At 37.0% G+C, this 13310-nt stretch overlaps 1 protein-coding gene across 1 annotated transcript; it reads right to left on the bottom strand.

Moving 5' to 3' along the window:
• Window positions 1–7831: 7831 nt before the first annotated feature.
• LOC133410943 (cytochrome c oxidase copper chaperone) lies at window positions 7832–9490 on the bottom strand. Its single transcript, XM_061692623.1, has 3 exons — window positions 9371–9490; window positions 8014–8132; window positions 7832–7944 (listed from the first exon to the last, which is right to left on the bottom strand). Exons 2-3 carry the CDS (start codon window positions 8130–8132, stop codon window positions 7860–7862), a joined length of 204 nt encoding a protein of 67 aa, XP_061548607.1. The 5' UTR covers window positions 9371–9490; the 3' UTR covers window positions 7832–7859.
• Between the last annotated feature and the right edge of the window lie 3820 nt (window positions 9491–13310).

The raw sequence follows: 13310 nt of genomic DNA, 5'->3' as shown, positions 1-13310 counted from the left end.
ACAAAGTTCTCGTGTTGTTGTTCTTCCTCCAACAGTGGTTTAGGATGTGTTGAAACAAGATGGACGACACTGCAGGTCAGATTTCGAGTAAAACTATCCACTGGTACTGCCTGTCATACTAAACCATCCATCTCAGTTGACAAAAAGAGTAGTGAGAGGGGAGTGCAGACCTTGGTCAAGGCATGTCAAAGCATTAAGTAATAAATTGTTGTAATGGATTAAAAAATAATAATAATAAACGATCGATCCCAATTTTTAATCCTGTTAGAGGAAAAAAAGCACATCAACCTGATGCAACAGATTGTCAGAATATGATCAACTGTTCAATTACTGGTAACTATGGATCTGATCCAAATAAAAATCTGCTTCATGTTAAATGAATTACTTTGATAAAAAAATGTCCAACCTTCTGGTTTTTAAAATTATTTTAATTAAAAGATGAAGGGGTTTTAACTTTGTTTAATTAAATATCTTAAAGCTTATTTTTGTAATGATTTTCAATTATTAAATTAACCATTTTTAAACTTTAAAAAAGTATATTAAAAATAATTGTAATTTTCACAATCCACCATAAAATTGTAATCAATAAATCTAAACTGAAATCTAAATTAAAAAAATATATATTTTTTCCACTTTGCAGGTTCAAATTTTTGTTATTGTGGATGTTTTTTTTAACTTGCTTACTATACACCAATTTTCTTGGCTGAGAGGGATGCTTTTGTATTCTATGGGAAAATATTGTTCTTTGCAGGTCGCAAAACAACAACAAAAAAAGTATCTAACTTTTTTTATGAGTAATTTAAAAAAATAGTCATATTACATCTTCCGTAGTGGACCCACCATCTAAAAAAATAAAATAAAGTTAATACCATATTTGTTCATAAAGGTGTGCCTCCCACATCTGCAATTGAGTAACTTAACGCCCTGGCCACTAAATACTGTATAAAAAAAAAAATTCAATTAAATACAAATACAAATTTATAAAGCTATGAGGAACTTGGAAAGTAAGCAATTCCTTCAACTCAGTTTGTTCATTCCTCTTTGCATTCTTCATTAGTACTGCAACAACTCCTGTTGCCCCCCTAAAGGACAAAATGGTGTTAGGTCCACTACATGGAAGAATGCAGATATGTCAAGTATTGACTGGAGTTATTTTTAAAAGCAGAGTGCATACCAGGGACAGCAGCCATTCTGAGAAGGTGGAAGAAGGGAGCACCGAGGTTATGGAGACACCACATCGTTAATAATTCACCTTCAATTCTTAAAAGAACATTTGTGAGCATGGAGATGTTTGCATAGAACTTTTATTCAAATTCCAACTGCAGTGATCATCACACAAAAAAAATAAAAGGGGAAGCACAAAACTTCCTGGGTCGTCGTCGTCGTCATCTGTTTTTCTGCACGGGGAGGAACACACGAAATGGTTAAAACACGTCAAAATGAGGGGGGTAAAAAGACTGGTGTGTGTAGCTGCTAATGGGCTTGTGGACCGGCGGTGGTTCCATCCAATACTCCAAAGCCTTGCTCCATGCACCGCACACAAATCCACACAACAGAGACAAGGGAAAGTTAACGTTTTATTACGTTTGCTATTCTTCAAGCTAAGGAGCTAACTAGCAACCTAAGGAGCTGAATAGCTCACTCGACCGCGGCCAGGTCGAGTGAGCTATGGGGTTAGCACCCGTATTGGAGTTGTTGTGTGTGTTAGTCCCCGCATAATCACAACACAGGAAAGATAACAGTTTATTAACCATAACCGCAGCAGCATACGTTATGCAGCCAGTACTTGACTACAGCACATTTTTGATTGACAGGTGAAGGGCTCGTCTCCTGCGCCTTTAGCGGACACGCCCATAGCTCGAGTGCGGGCCTTATTTTTACATGATTTAAGAGCCTTATTTTACATACATGGTGATTTTGTATTTATTTTTTTAATTGATTCAAATTTAGCAGGCTTTTTAAAACACTTCTCTGTGGTGTATCAAATTTACAAGACATTTTTTTGGCCTCTTTAGTGGGTTGATGTGTGCCAAATGTTGAATTTCTGTTTCATTGCAACTTTTGTGAACAGAGCCTGAGTCTGCTTTTGTTTTTTTATATTTATCGAAGATATTTTATTTTTCTAAATTTCAATACCAATGTTCAATATTCTTTAGAATTAATACTTAAATGTTGATGCTATAATATCATTATATCAATGGCATTAAAAAAACACTATCATTTATCATGATCGTCTTTGGGAAAATATATCGTCCTAAAAAATTGCTATTATGACAGGCCTAGGTGTGTGTATGTGTCACGATAAGATGGCAGACGGAACGTTTCTGTAGTCAAGTTCGTGGGCTATGTTTAGCATTTCATGCGGGCACTTGACTGTCTGAACTTATCACTGACACGGTTTCACGTTGATCTACATATCCTTGCGATACACTGAACACCTTATGTCCAATTTATGACCATAATACCTTTATGAGATTTGTGTTATCTGAACAAAAAAAAAAACATGAAAAAAACCCCACACTTTGTTTTTTTAAAAAGTTTCCCCAGTTAGATTTACAGAAATGTCTTTGATGTGTCAACTTCTGTCACAGTTACATGCTCAGGCCCTTTAATACCCTTTTGAATTACACCTGGGGTCCATTGCTCTAGTCTGAAAAAAACAGAATGTTTACTGTAGTCTCAATAACTCTGACTACATGCTCTCATTGGAATTGCTCTTTTAGGTCATTCCGTCTGTTTTTAATCAAACCTGGAATCGATTGCTCTAGTCTGAACAGCCCCTTGGATCATTTTCTATGGTCTGATTCATTCCATTACTTACCATCCCTTATTGTCATTTACAATTTTTCATTTGGTGTGGTCAGAATGACACCTCGGATCAATTGGTCTAGTCCAGTAATTCTCGAAGTGTGGTAAAAGTACCACTAGTTGTATGCAGGCTGCCTCTAGCGGTACACAAAAGAATAACTGAATTCACGGTTCAAACTTTGTTTAATTTTACTGTAGCTTACACTTTTTTAAATACAATACAGTACATTTAAGTGCAGTTCAGTTGTATTTAGCATGTAAGTGCAATACATTTGCATCTATTAGAACCGTTTGCTTTATTTAGGCACAATTTTAGTTTAACTTTTATGTGCAATTCTTTTTAATCATGTCATTTAAGTATGTATATATTTAAGTGTAGTATTCATGTTCAAACTGTGCACAATGTTACAGTGGCTTACAATAAGAAATATTTATTTTAGGAATAAAACGTCAGCCACTTGGCCCTATTTCACGACTGCATTTCAATGTAGATCATTATGGTGGTACTTGGAGGGCCACATATTTTTCTGACGTGATATTTGGTGTTAAAAGTGAAAACTACTGCATCTCTGAATCATACATTTGGAGCATTTACTCTGGTTTTAATCACACCTGGGATTGATTGCTCTGGTCTGAATAACTCGTCAGTTCTCATTGGAATCTTCCTTAAATGTCCTTTGCTCTGCTTTGAATCACACCTAAGATCGATTATGCTGGTCTTAACCCAACATTTAGAGTGTTTACTCTGGTCTTCATCGGAATGGCCATTTAAGTCCTTTGGTCCGGCTCAATAATGATTAAAAACACAGCCTAAAATCACTCTCTCATACCACAATTCTAATTATAAAACTAAGCCAATCATTAGTAATAGTGCATTTATGGCTATGACTACAGAGCTGCCAACATAGGGAAATTCATTTCCAGAACATCCATCCATTCATTTTCTACACCAATTATCCTCACGAGGGTTGCAGGTATGCTGGAGGCTATCCCAGCTAACTGCGGGCAGGAGGCGGGGTGCACCATAAACTGGTTCCCAGCCAATCGCAGGGTACATAGAAACAAACAACCATTCGGACTCACATTCATACCTACGGAAAAATTTAGAGTCTTCAATTAACCTACCATGCATGATTTTGGAATGTGAGAGGAAACCGGAGTACCCGGAGAAAACCCACGCAGACATGGGGAGAACATGCAAACTCCACATAGGTGAGGCCGGATTTGAACCCAGGTCCTCAGAACTGTGAGGCGGATGTGCAAACCAGTCGTCCACCTTGCCGCCTCATTTCCAGAACAATTTTTCTGAATTTCTATATATTTTTTTAATTATGTCAAGAACATTACCATGGGACAGTTATTGCAGTATGTTATATAGTAGGATAAAAATAATTATGCATACTGTTCAGTTCCACAACATCATTACTCTATAATTGCAATCGTTAATAAATTATGGCTTCAATATTTGTCAATTTACTGTATTTACTGCTAGGGTTGGGCATCGAGAACCGATTGGAACCGGGGCTAACATTCCAGTTGATGACAGTATAAATTACAATATAAATATATATATTTATATATATATAATACATATATACAATATAAATTACTTCACCATACTGGAAAGAAAGTAGAAACAGTCGCATTACAAGCTTAACATTTAGCTAAAACCTCAACAAAGGTCAAACTAGCAACTTTACATCACAATGAAATGGGACACAATTCACAAAAATGTTGTCTCCCAGTATCAGAAACACTAACCTTGTGTCTCAACGGTGGGTATGTAAAGGAATCAACGTTTTATAGCGTTTAGTTCCATTACTTTCGTTTTCAAAATTCACGTGTGTCGTGTGAAGTTACTTTCTGTGCCAAAATTCCAAGTTCCGGTGCGTACCCTTCAAAATAAAAGGCTACATGGTTAAAACAGGAAGTCAAGGAAAAACTTGCACATATAAACCATTTGATGTTGTAAAACAGTCGCAAATAACTATTTTAACAATGCTGTATCTAACTTTTAGATGAAACAATAATTAATGAATATTAAATCAATTGGTTTAGTTCCACACACATTGCGTTATAGATCATAGGTTTGATATTGATACTGGTTATAAAGAACGCAGAATCAAATGTTAATTTTAGTTTATGCAGCAGACTGCTAAGAAAGTGGTTAATTTGGACAACCTTTATTTAAACCATGGAAACCTTTTTGACCCAGGCCCTTAAAAAATTCGGAATCAAGAATCGTTTGGAACCGGAATCGAAATGAAGAACCAGAATTGGGACTGGAATCGCTCAAATTTAAACGATGCCCAACCCTATTTATTGCATCAAAATTGCAATGGCGGATGCATCTGCAGCCAAATGTCTTCTCTTGCATGCTCTTTTTGTACTTCCTGTATCCACTATTGCTGCTGGAATGGTGCAAATTCCCCATTGTGGGACTAATAAAGGTTATCTTATACTCTAAATATTTATTAAATGTACTTGAAAATTGATAGGTCCTTTTTCTCATGTGACGTAGAAGCAGTGACGTACCAATTCATTTCCGGTTTCCGGTCCCTGTGTTATGTAGCTGTCTAGCGTTTTTGTGTATTTCAGTATCTTCCTCGAGACGCATTATAATTTTCCTTCTATTTTGCTCTTCAAAGTTGGCTAATCTCCGCTATAACGCGGTTCTAGCCAGACCTATGTGACAGGTGTACTGTACCACACAATCACTCATTTTAGTGTTTTGCGACTTAATGTCACAATTTCCTATCAACTGGCTTCACCGCTGTTTGTCTCCCGTTTTATTCTCCCTCCGTCCTATGTCATCACAATACTTGTCAACACGTATTTCAATCGCTGTGATGGAGGCGGTGATTAGTGACTTAAGGCCTCTACACACTGCACTTGCTCAGTGTGAAACCCTCCCGCGTCAAAGCGCAACAACTAGGGCAGCAGTGGTGCGGCCATCCCATATTTGGAAGTGGTGACGTAACAGCCTACAAGGAAGTCGGGAGGCTTTCCATGCCGAGTGGACTACAACTCGGCACCAAGTATTTGTCATTGTTGGGGGAAAAAAAGCCCTAATTTTGCTTATTTTAAGGAGAAGAAGGCAATGCAATAGCAAAAAAAAAAAAAAAAAAGGTAATGGAAATATCCCATACTAATTTCAGGGCAGGCTCTCTGAGTTTAAACTCATTCGTGAGCTTTCTAGTTCCAGAAAGAGGGCTTCGAGGTCTATTTCAGGCTGAGCATGGAGCTTTGAAAGCCTCCCGCAGAGACATCTCAGAATATAATTTTTCTATTGGCCTAAAGTTTGGGATAGTGGAACGCCGCAATTATTATGCCTCCCTCCATTTCCCCCTTGCCGTTTACAGTACAAGTCCACCAAAATAGCACTCAGAAATCACTCCGCCAGTCCCTCTCCCACTGGAGGAGCTTTCTGACGTCAGCGGGTCGCCACTCCAGAATAGATTTTTTTTCTATCCAAGAACGCGACGCTGAGCGGCAGACACCCTCTGCATTGACGTGACGCTCTGCAAAAAAACACGCTGCTGTCCCCTTACAACATACACAATGAATGGGAAAGTCGAGGGCATCAGACGCCATGCCAAGTGCAGTGTGAAAAGGCCTTCATGCTGCGATAATAGACACAAGGCACATGTTCTTTCGCCTCTGAGGCTCAGCATTGTATTTAGCGGCGTTAGCTGTAGCTCGTAGGTAGCTGGGGCGGCGAAAATACACTATATTGACAAAAGTATTGACCCACCTGCCTGGACTCACATGATTTTAAGTGGTACTCCATTCTAAATCTGTATGTTTTAATATGATGTTGGTGTAGCTTTTGCACGCTATATACAACAGCTATAACATCTTCAACTCTTGTGGGAAGGCTTTCAACGAGATTCGAGAGTGAGTTTATGGGAATTTCTGCCCATTCTTACAGGATATTCGTGAGGTCACACACTGATGTTGGATGAGAAAGCCTGGCTCACTGTCCACTCGAAATCAACCTAAAGGTGTTCTATCGGGTTGAGGGCAGGACTCTGTGCAGGCCAGTCAAGTTCTTCCATAACAAATTCTCTCATCCATGTCTTTATGGACCTTGCATCGTGCACCGGTGCACAAACTTGTTGGAACAGGAAGGGGTAATCCCCAAACTCTTTTGAGTTTTCAAAATCTCTTGGGATGCCTAAGCATTCAGAGTTCCTTTCACTGGAGCTCAGGGGCTAATATTTTGGACATTTCTAACTTTGTGGGTTGGAGATGGCCCCTTCCTGTTCCAACATGACTGTGCATCAGTGCACAAATCAAGGTCCATAAAGACATGGATGAGAGAGAGAGTTTGATGTGGATGAACTTGATTAGCCTGCACAATCCTGATGTTATAATTGTAGAGGGTGGACCAATGTCATATTAAACCCAATGGATTAAGAATGGGGTGTCACTTAAATTTATATCTGAGTCAAGGCAGGTGAGTGAATACTTTTGGCAATATAGTGTACATAGCATGCAACAAGCATTCCAGTCCTTAGTAGCTGAACAGTGGAAAGCAGCAATGTTGGGTGACAATGGGGACACTCCAGTTTGGGGTAGCCCCGAGCATAATGACAGTAAAGCCGCCCGGTTCCCACAATTCATTGCGACATGCAAGTTTGAATTATTGCCATAATAAAGATGTTCATTTTTGTTGTTAATGTGTTTATGTTACCACTAGATGAATGTGTGCCTTATTTAACTGTTACATTTATGGTTGATTTATGGTGCACGACTATGTCATTATCCAACTGTGAATGTAGACTGTGTAAAATAGTGATGTCCCATTCAATTCAACCACAAAGTTAGCAAAGCCCAATGGCCATTGCTTGTTAATAGCACCTTTGTGATGTGACTGTTGCGCATGCGCACATCGCGATGACGATGATCAAACAATATATCGTGCAGCCCTAGTTTGAATCACACCTTGGATCAATTATCTGATTTCTACACATTTCTATTTACAAGCTGAGATGACTACAATTCACAAGACTTTACTTACCACACGCACGCACACAATAGCAAAGCAGTTAAATCTTGAATCCTAGTTGCCTCATGCAGTCTTTGTGAGCCTCGATGAGTTCTGTGCAGTTCTCTTCACCCTTTTCAATGATGCTTAAGACAAGATAAAAACAATCAAGCAAATGTTTGAACTTTTAGTATTTTAATAATCTAAATAGTTACCATCCATCTCGGACTTTCTTGGTTTCAGGACAAGCGCAGCAAGCCCTGAGCGGCTTCTTCTGCTCACCACTCTCAGTGACGGCGGCAGGCTCCGCGGCGGCAGCAGACACGGTCGACATCTAGAACAGGACATACAGGAGAATGCCTCGTGATCACTCTCATTCTCGCTTTCATTGGAATCACCTTATGAATGTTATTTGGTCTTGTTTGAATCAGATCCGATTCCTGTGGAATAAATGAACCTTGGACCATTTTCCCTGGTCTGACCATTAATCAGTCAACTCACTCTGTCTCATGGAATCGCCCCTATAGATGATTGAATCGATTTTAAATCACACAAGAGTGACTGCTCTGGTCTGACTCCCTCCTTAAATCAATGTATCTCATTGGAATCCCCCATCTGTGTCATTTGCTCTAGTCTGGTTTACACCTTTCTCTTATCGGAATCCGCAATAAGCTTGTTTGAGCTCATTTGACTAATACCTAAGATCGTTTGCTCTGGTCTAAGCCACACATTTGGACAAATTGCTTGGTCCAAATCAGTCCTCAGGTCACTTTCTCTTATTGGAATCTACCATTAGGTGACAGGAGCTGTGTTTGACTCACAACTGATGAGTAACACAATTAGACTGAAATCTTTTCAGTATAAATTAAAGGCAAACCACACGATATTCTGACATAGAACGTTCAATTCGCATCTTAATTAGTTTTAATCAAACGTTTCATCATCCATATTAAAACTTACATTTGTTTTTAAAAAAATGAAAGCAAATGTGAAACTTGTGGCGCATGCAGCAGCAGACGCTCATTTCCTTATTTTAGACAGGCTTTATACTATCACTGGTCCAATAAAGGCCCCCAGTTCCACTACTCTATACTTTATACACTGGAAATACGGAAACTAGTAAGAATCATGAGTCATAAAATTTTCAATGATAATTGAACGTATTGGAGTACATACAGATATTATGTGCGAGGTTTATTTCACTGGTCAAATATTAATAGAGGCCGAACGAAGTGACTAAAGTGCATTTGTGAAATGGAAGTAGCGGTGGACATCTATGTGATGGGGGTGTGTCCGCATGGTGAGGGGCAACACGAACTCCTGTCAAAACAGCCAGTTAAAATTGTTAAATATAATAATAATAATACGCCTCAAACCATAGAGAATAATCATTAAGCGTAATGCTCCGCTATGGCTTCAGCGTTTAGGCGTATAAAATCTATTTAACCTTACATTGCATAACACACGTGAGAGGCTAACTTTCCAGCTAGCTCGAGCAATGTCCGCGCTGAAAGTGTCCGAAAAGCGCTGTTTTCGCGTGTACAATGAACCACCAACAAACGTAGGACTCACTTTTATGGTCTCGGACGTAACTTTGCAGTAGACAGTGTGGAGGGTAATGCTGCTTAACGCTGTCACCTTCACAGAAGAACAAGAAGGAACCGGCTCTTCGTGACGTGAAACATAGGCCAGTGGCAAAGGCCTCTGGGTAATGTAGTCTTCATGACAAAAGCACTAATACAATCTATTCTAATGATTATTTAATGACATGATAATTGAATGAATTAAAATAAAATATAATAATAATAGTCCAGTAATTAAAATAAAACAAAATACAATGAAACAAATCCCATTAATTAAGAAATTAGAATGAGATCAAATAAGTTCAATAAGTTCCAAAACCGTAATAAAAAAAAAAATATATATATATATATAGAGAGAGAGAGAGAGAGAGAGAGAGAGAGAGAGAGAGAGAGAGAGAGAGAGAGAGAGAGTGGTATTAATTTATTTAGATACAATATAATAAATAAACATGTATATTTTTAAAAATATGTTACGGTCAAATAAAAAATAAAATAAATAAATAATAATAATAATAATAATTAATTATAGTGAAAGTATTCGAATTTCCCCCATTAATTAGATAATTAATGGGGGGAATCCCATTAATTAATTAATTATTAATTACAACAATTCAATAAAATAAATCCCACCTGTTAAGTAAAATACAATTAGATAAAAAAATAAAGCACACTAAATTCCTTTTAAAATTACAATAAAATTAAATATGGTAAAGCAAATCTGATTCACTTTACAGGTCAACATTGTGAATGAGAATCTCTTCTCAATTGTCTTACCTGGATAAATAAATGTGATCGATCCAGCCATCCATCCAACCATCCATCATATATTAAATGAATAAAAATAAATAAATAAATGATAAAAATTAAATTAAATAAATACGTTATTTAAATTTTAGATATACAGTAACAAAACAAAATCTGTCACCATAATTAATTATGATGAAATAAAATAAATACAATTAATAAATTACACTACAACAAAATACAAAATGAAATTAAAATAAATACTATTGATTAAGTAATTTCAATATAATAAATCACATTAAGTAATTACAATAAAATATAATTATTCCAATTAATTACTGAATTAGATTTAAATAAAATGTAGAACTGAAATGGAAAATAAAACAAAACTAAATAATCCCAGTAATTAATTAGAATACAATAGAATAATAATCAATTGATTAATTAATTACATAAATAAATTCATGATTATATCCAATCGATTTAAATAAAATAAATCCATTAAAGAAGTAGGTATAAAAGTTAATGGTAAAATAAAACTAAATTCCATTATTTAATTACAATTAAATAATCTAATTAAGCAATTAATTCCAATACAATTAATCAAACTCCATTAATAAATTATTTATGCCGTTTTATAATAAAATTATTGGAAAAATAATTTTCTATATAACATAAAACAAATACAAAAACAAAACCTATAAATAAATAAAAAGATGAAAATACAAGATGATTTTTGAGGAATGAGCTGAAAACAAATACAGAAAGCAGACCTAAAACAGACCCGACCCCATTTACAATGAAAATAGCTGACTATACATGATGCACGACTCTGTGCTTTCGCTGATTGCATCTATGTAGACTGTATCTGTGCCGTAAAATTGTTTGCTGCTGCTGGACGAAAAATACAGAACAGGGGGCACACTCGGGAGTATTGAAATATGAAAAATGCATGCCTGTGTGTGTGTGTGTATGTCCACGTTGTGCGTCAGCAGAAGAAGAAAATCCACACGTAAGCAGGCAGAAGCCCTGAGTCATTCTTAAACAAACAAGTAAGCAAAGCATATTATTCGCAAACCCTTTTTGTTTTGCAACACTCTGCTGCAGACATTGCAAAGTCCTCATGTTGCCTTACATGGTTTTTTTTCAAAGGCTTTTACACAATCAGCAGCTGCTCTTGTGTCTCTCCAAGCCTGCTGATTAGTGTTTACAGCCAACAAATTGCCTCCCGTGACGATGAAGCTTGACGAAATGCAGCCAAAGTTGGACAGAATGTCATGAGAAATTGCAACAAAAAGAAAACCTCCATAAATGTGTCTATGAACAGTAAATATGAGTATGAAATTTGACAAGATATAAGTAAACTCTCCTTTAAAGGTGTTGGGCAGTGGATTTGTCACCTGGGCCTTCAGTGGGGACTTAAGTGACCTAATTCAACCATAATAACACTACCACCACTGTTTTACAAATTCATATACAAAACATAACATTACAATGAAAGAGTGAGACAGACAGACAGTATTTCGCATTTTTGGTATGCATAGCGTTATAACTAAAGCAAGAAACAATCAATCCTTTATCTTCCTCGAAACAACTGCAAACCCCTACACTACAGTATCATTTGGAGCAATTCACCATCAATATTCATCTAATAACTTGAGATAGATCAATTATTAACTAAGCAAGGCAAGGGTCTTTTTTTTTTAACTGGGTTAACTTCCGGGCACTATTTATTGATTTATTGAAATTTTCACTTCACTGTATTTGAGATGCTGCTAACCCTAGGAATACCCTGCACAAATCTGAAAAGCTGTTTAATAAACATATGCGTGTCAAAATGTTGACGCCAATTATATCCATTTTACTGCAAAGGTTTATCGGCCTCCTTGACTACTCATAATCAGTATCAGTATCAGCCCTGAAAAATTGAAATTAACCTTTAATATCGTTTGGTCTGGTTGGAAGCTCACCTTGTTTCCACTGCTGTGGTCTGAGTGACTTGAATTCATTGGAATTACGCTTTAATGTCATCTGGTCACACCTTGGTTGGATTGTTGTGGTCTGAATCACTCTTCAAATTGCTTTATCCCATTCAAATCCACTTGTATGTCATTTGACCTGGTTTGACTTATACCTAGGATCGATTGATTTGGTCTGAATCACTCCTCAAATCGTTTTCTCCCTTCGGAAACCTCTTGTAGGTCATTTGACCTGGTTTCAATCACAACTGGGCTCAACTGCTCTGGTCTGATACAGTCTTCAAATCTATTGCTCTATTTAGAATTTGTATCATTTGGTCTGGTTTGAAGCACACCTCGGATTTCTTGATTTTTCTCGAGCTGCTGCTAAAAGCACTGATTTAGCATATTATGAAAAAAAAATCTCGCAAAATGTACTTAGTAAACACATTAGCATTCATTTACCTTTTATGACTGACATGACCTCACAGTTAATCCTACCTCCTCCACAGCAGCATTAAATCCATCAAAGCGAAAACAAACATTATGAAATAACTCACATTGTGTGTATGAGTGCGTGCGTGCCTGTGTGTGTGTGTGTGTGTGTTTTGTTGTGTTGTCTTGGTAATAAAGTGTTAAGAATCTACACAGAGCTACTGCAGTGTCCTCAAGTAACAAAGTGAGTGTTTCATTACATCCCAGATATAATAAATAGAAATGTCCCAGACTGAACTCACTGCTCCACACATATGACGATTAAAAAAAAACACAAACACAAACACACACACACACACACACACAGAAGGCACACACATTTCCATGTATACACGCTCACACACACTAATCCAGACAAAAACAGACCAAAATGTCCTCACCATTAAGTTTGGAGGGATGTCAAAGGGTTGTTGTGTCACATAGATTGATAGAAAGTAAGATAAAAAGATGCACACACCATATATTTATCCAGCCAACATCCATCCACTCATTCACCTGACATTCATCCATCTAGCATCCATCAATGTATTCATTCACCCACCCATCTGTGCATCCAACATACACACTTTCAAAATCTCTCCATCCATCTCTCCAACATGTATACATCTATGTATACATGCATCTAACCTTCCAACAAACATCAAGAATTAATCAATCTATCTTTGCCCATCAATTCAACATCCACCATTCTCTCTCTCAATCATCCATTCAATATGCTTCCAACTAGCTATT

The sequence above is a fragment of the Phycodurus eques genome, chromosome 12 (genome assembly GCF_024500275.1).
Source record: "Phycodurus eques isolate BA_2022a chromosome 12, UOR_Pequ_1.1, whole genome shotgun sequence".
In the NCBI taxonomy this organism is placed as follows: Eukaryota; Metazoa; Chordata; class Actinopteri; order Syngnathiformes; family Syngnathidae; genus Phycodurus; species Phycodurus eques.
This window is presented reverse-complemented; position numbering and strand designations above follow the sequence as displayed.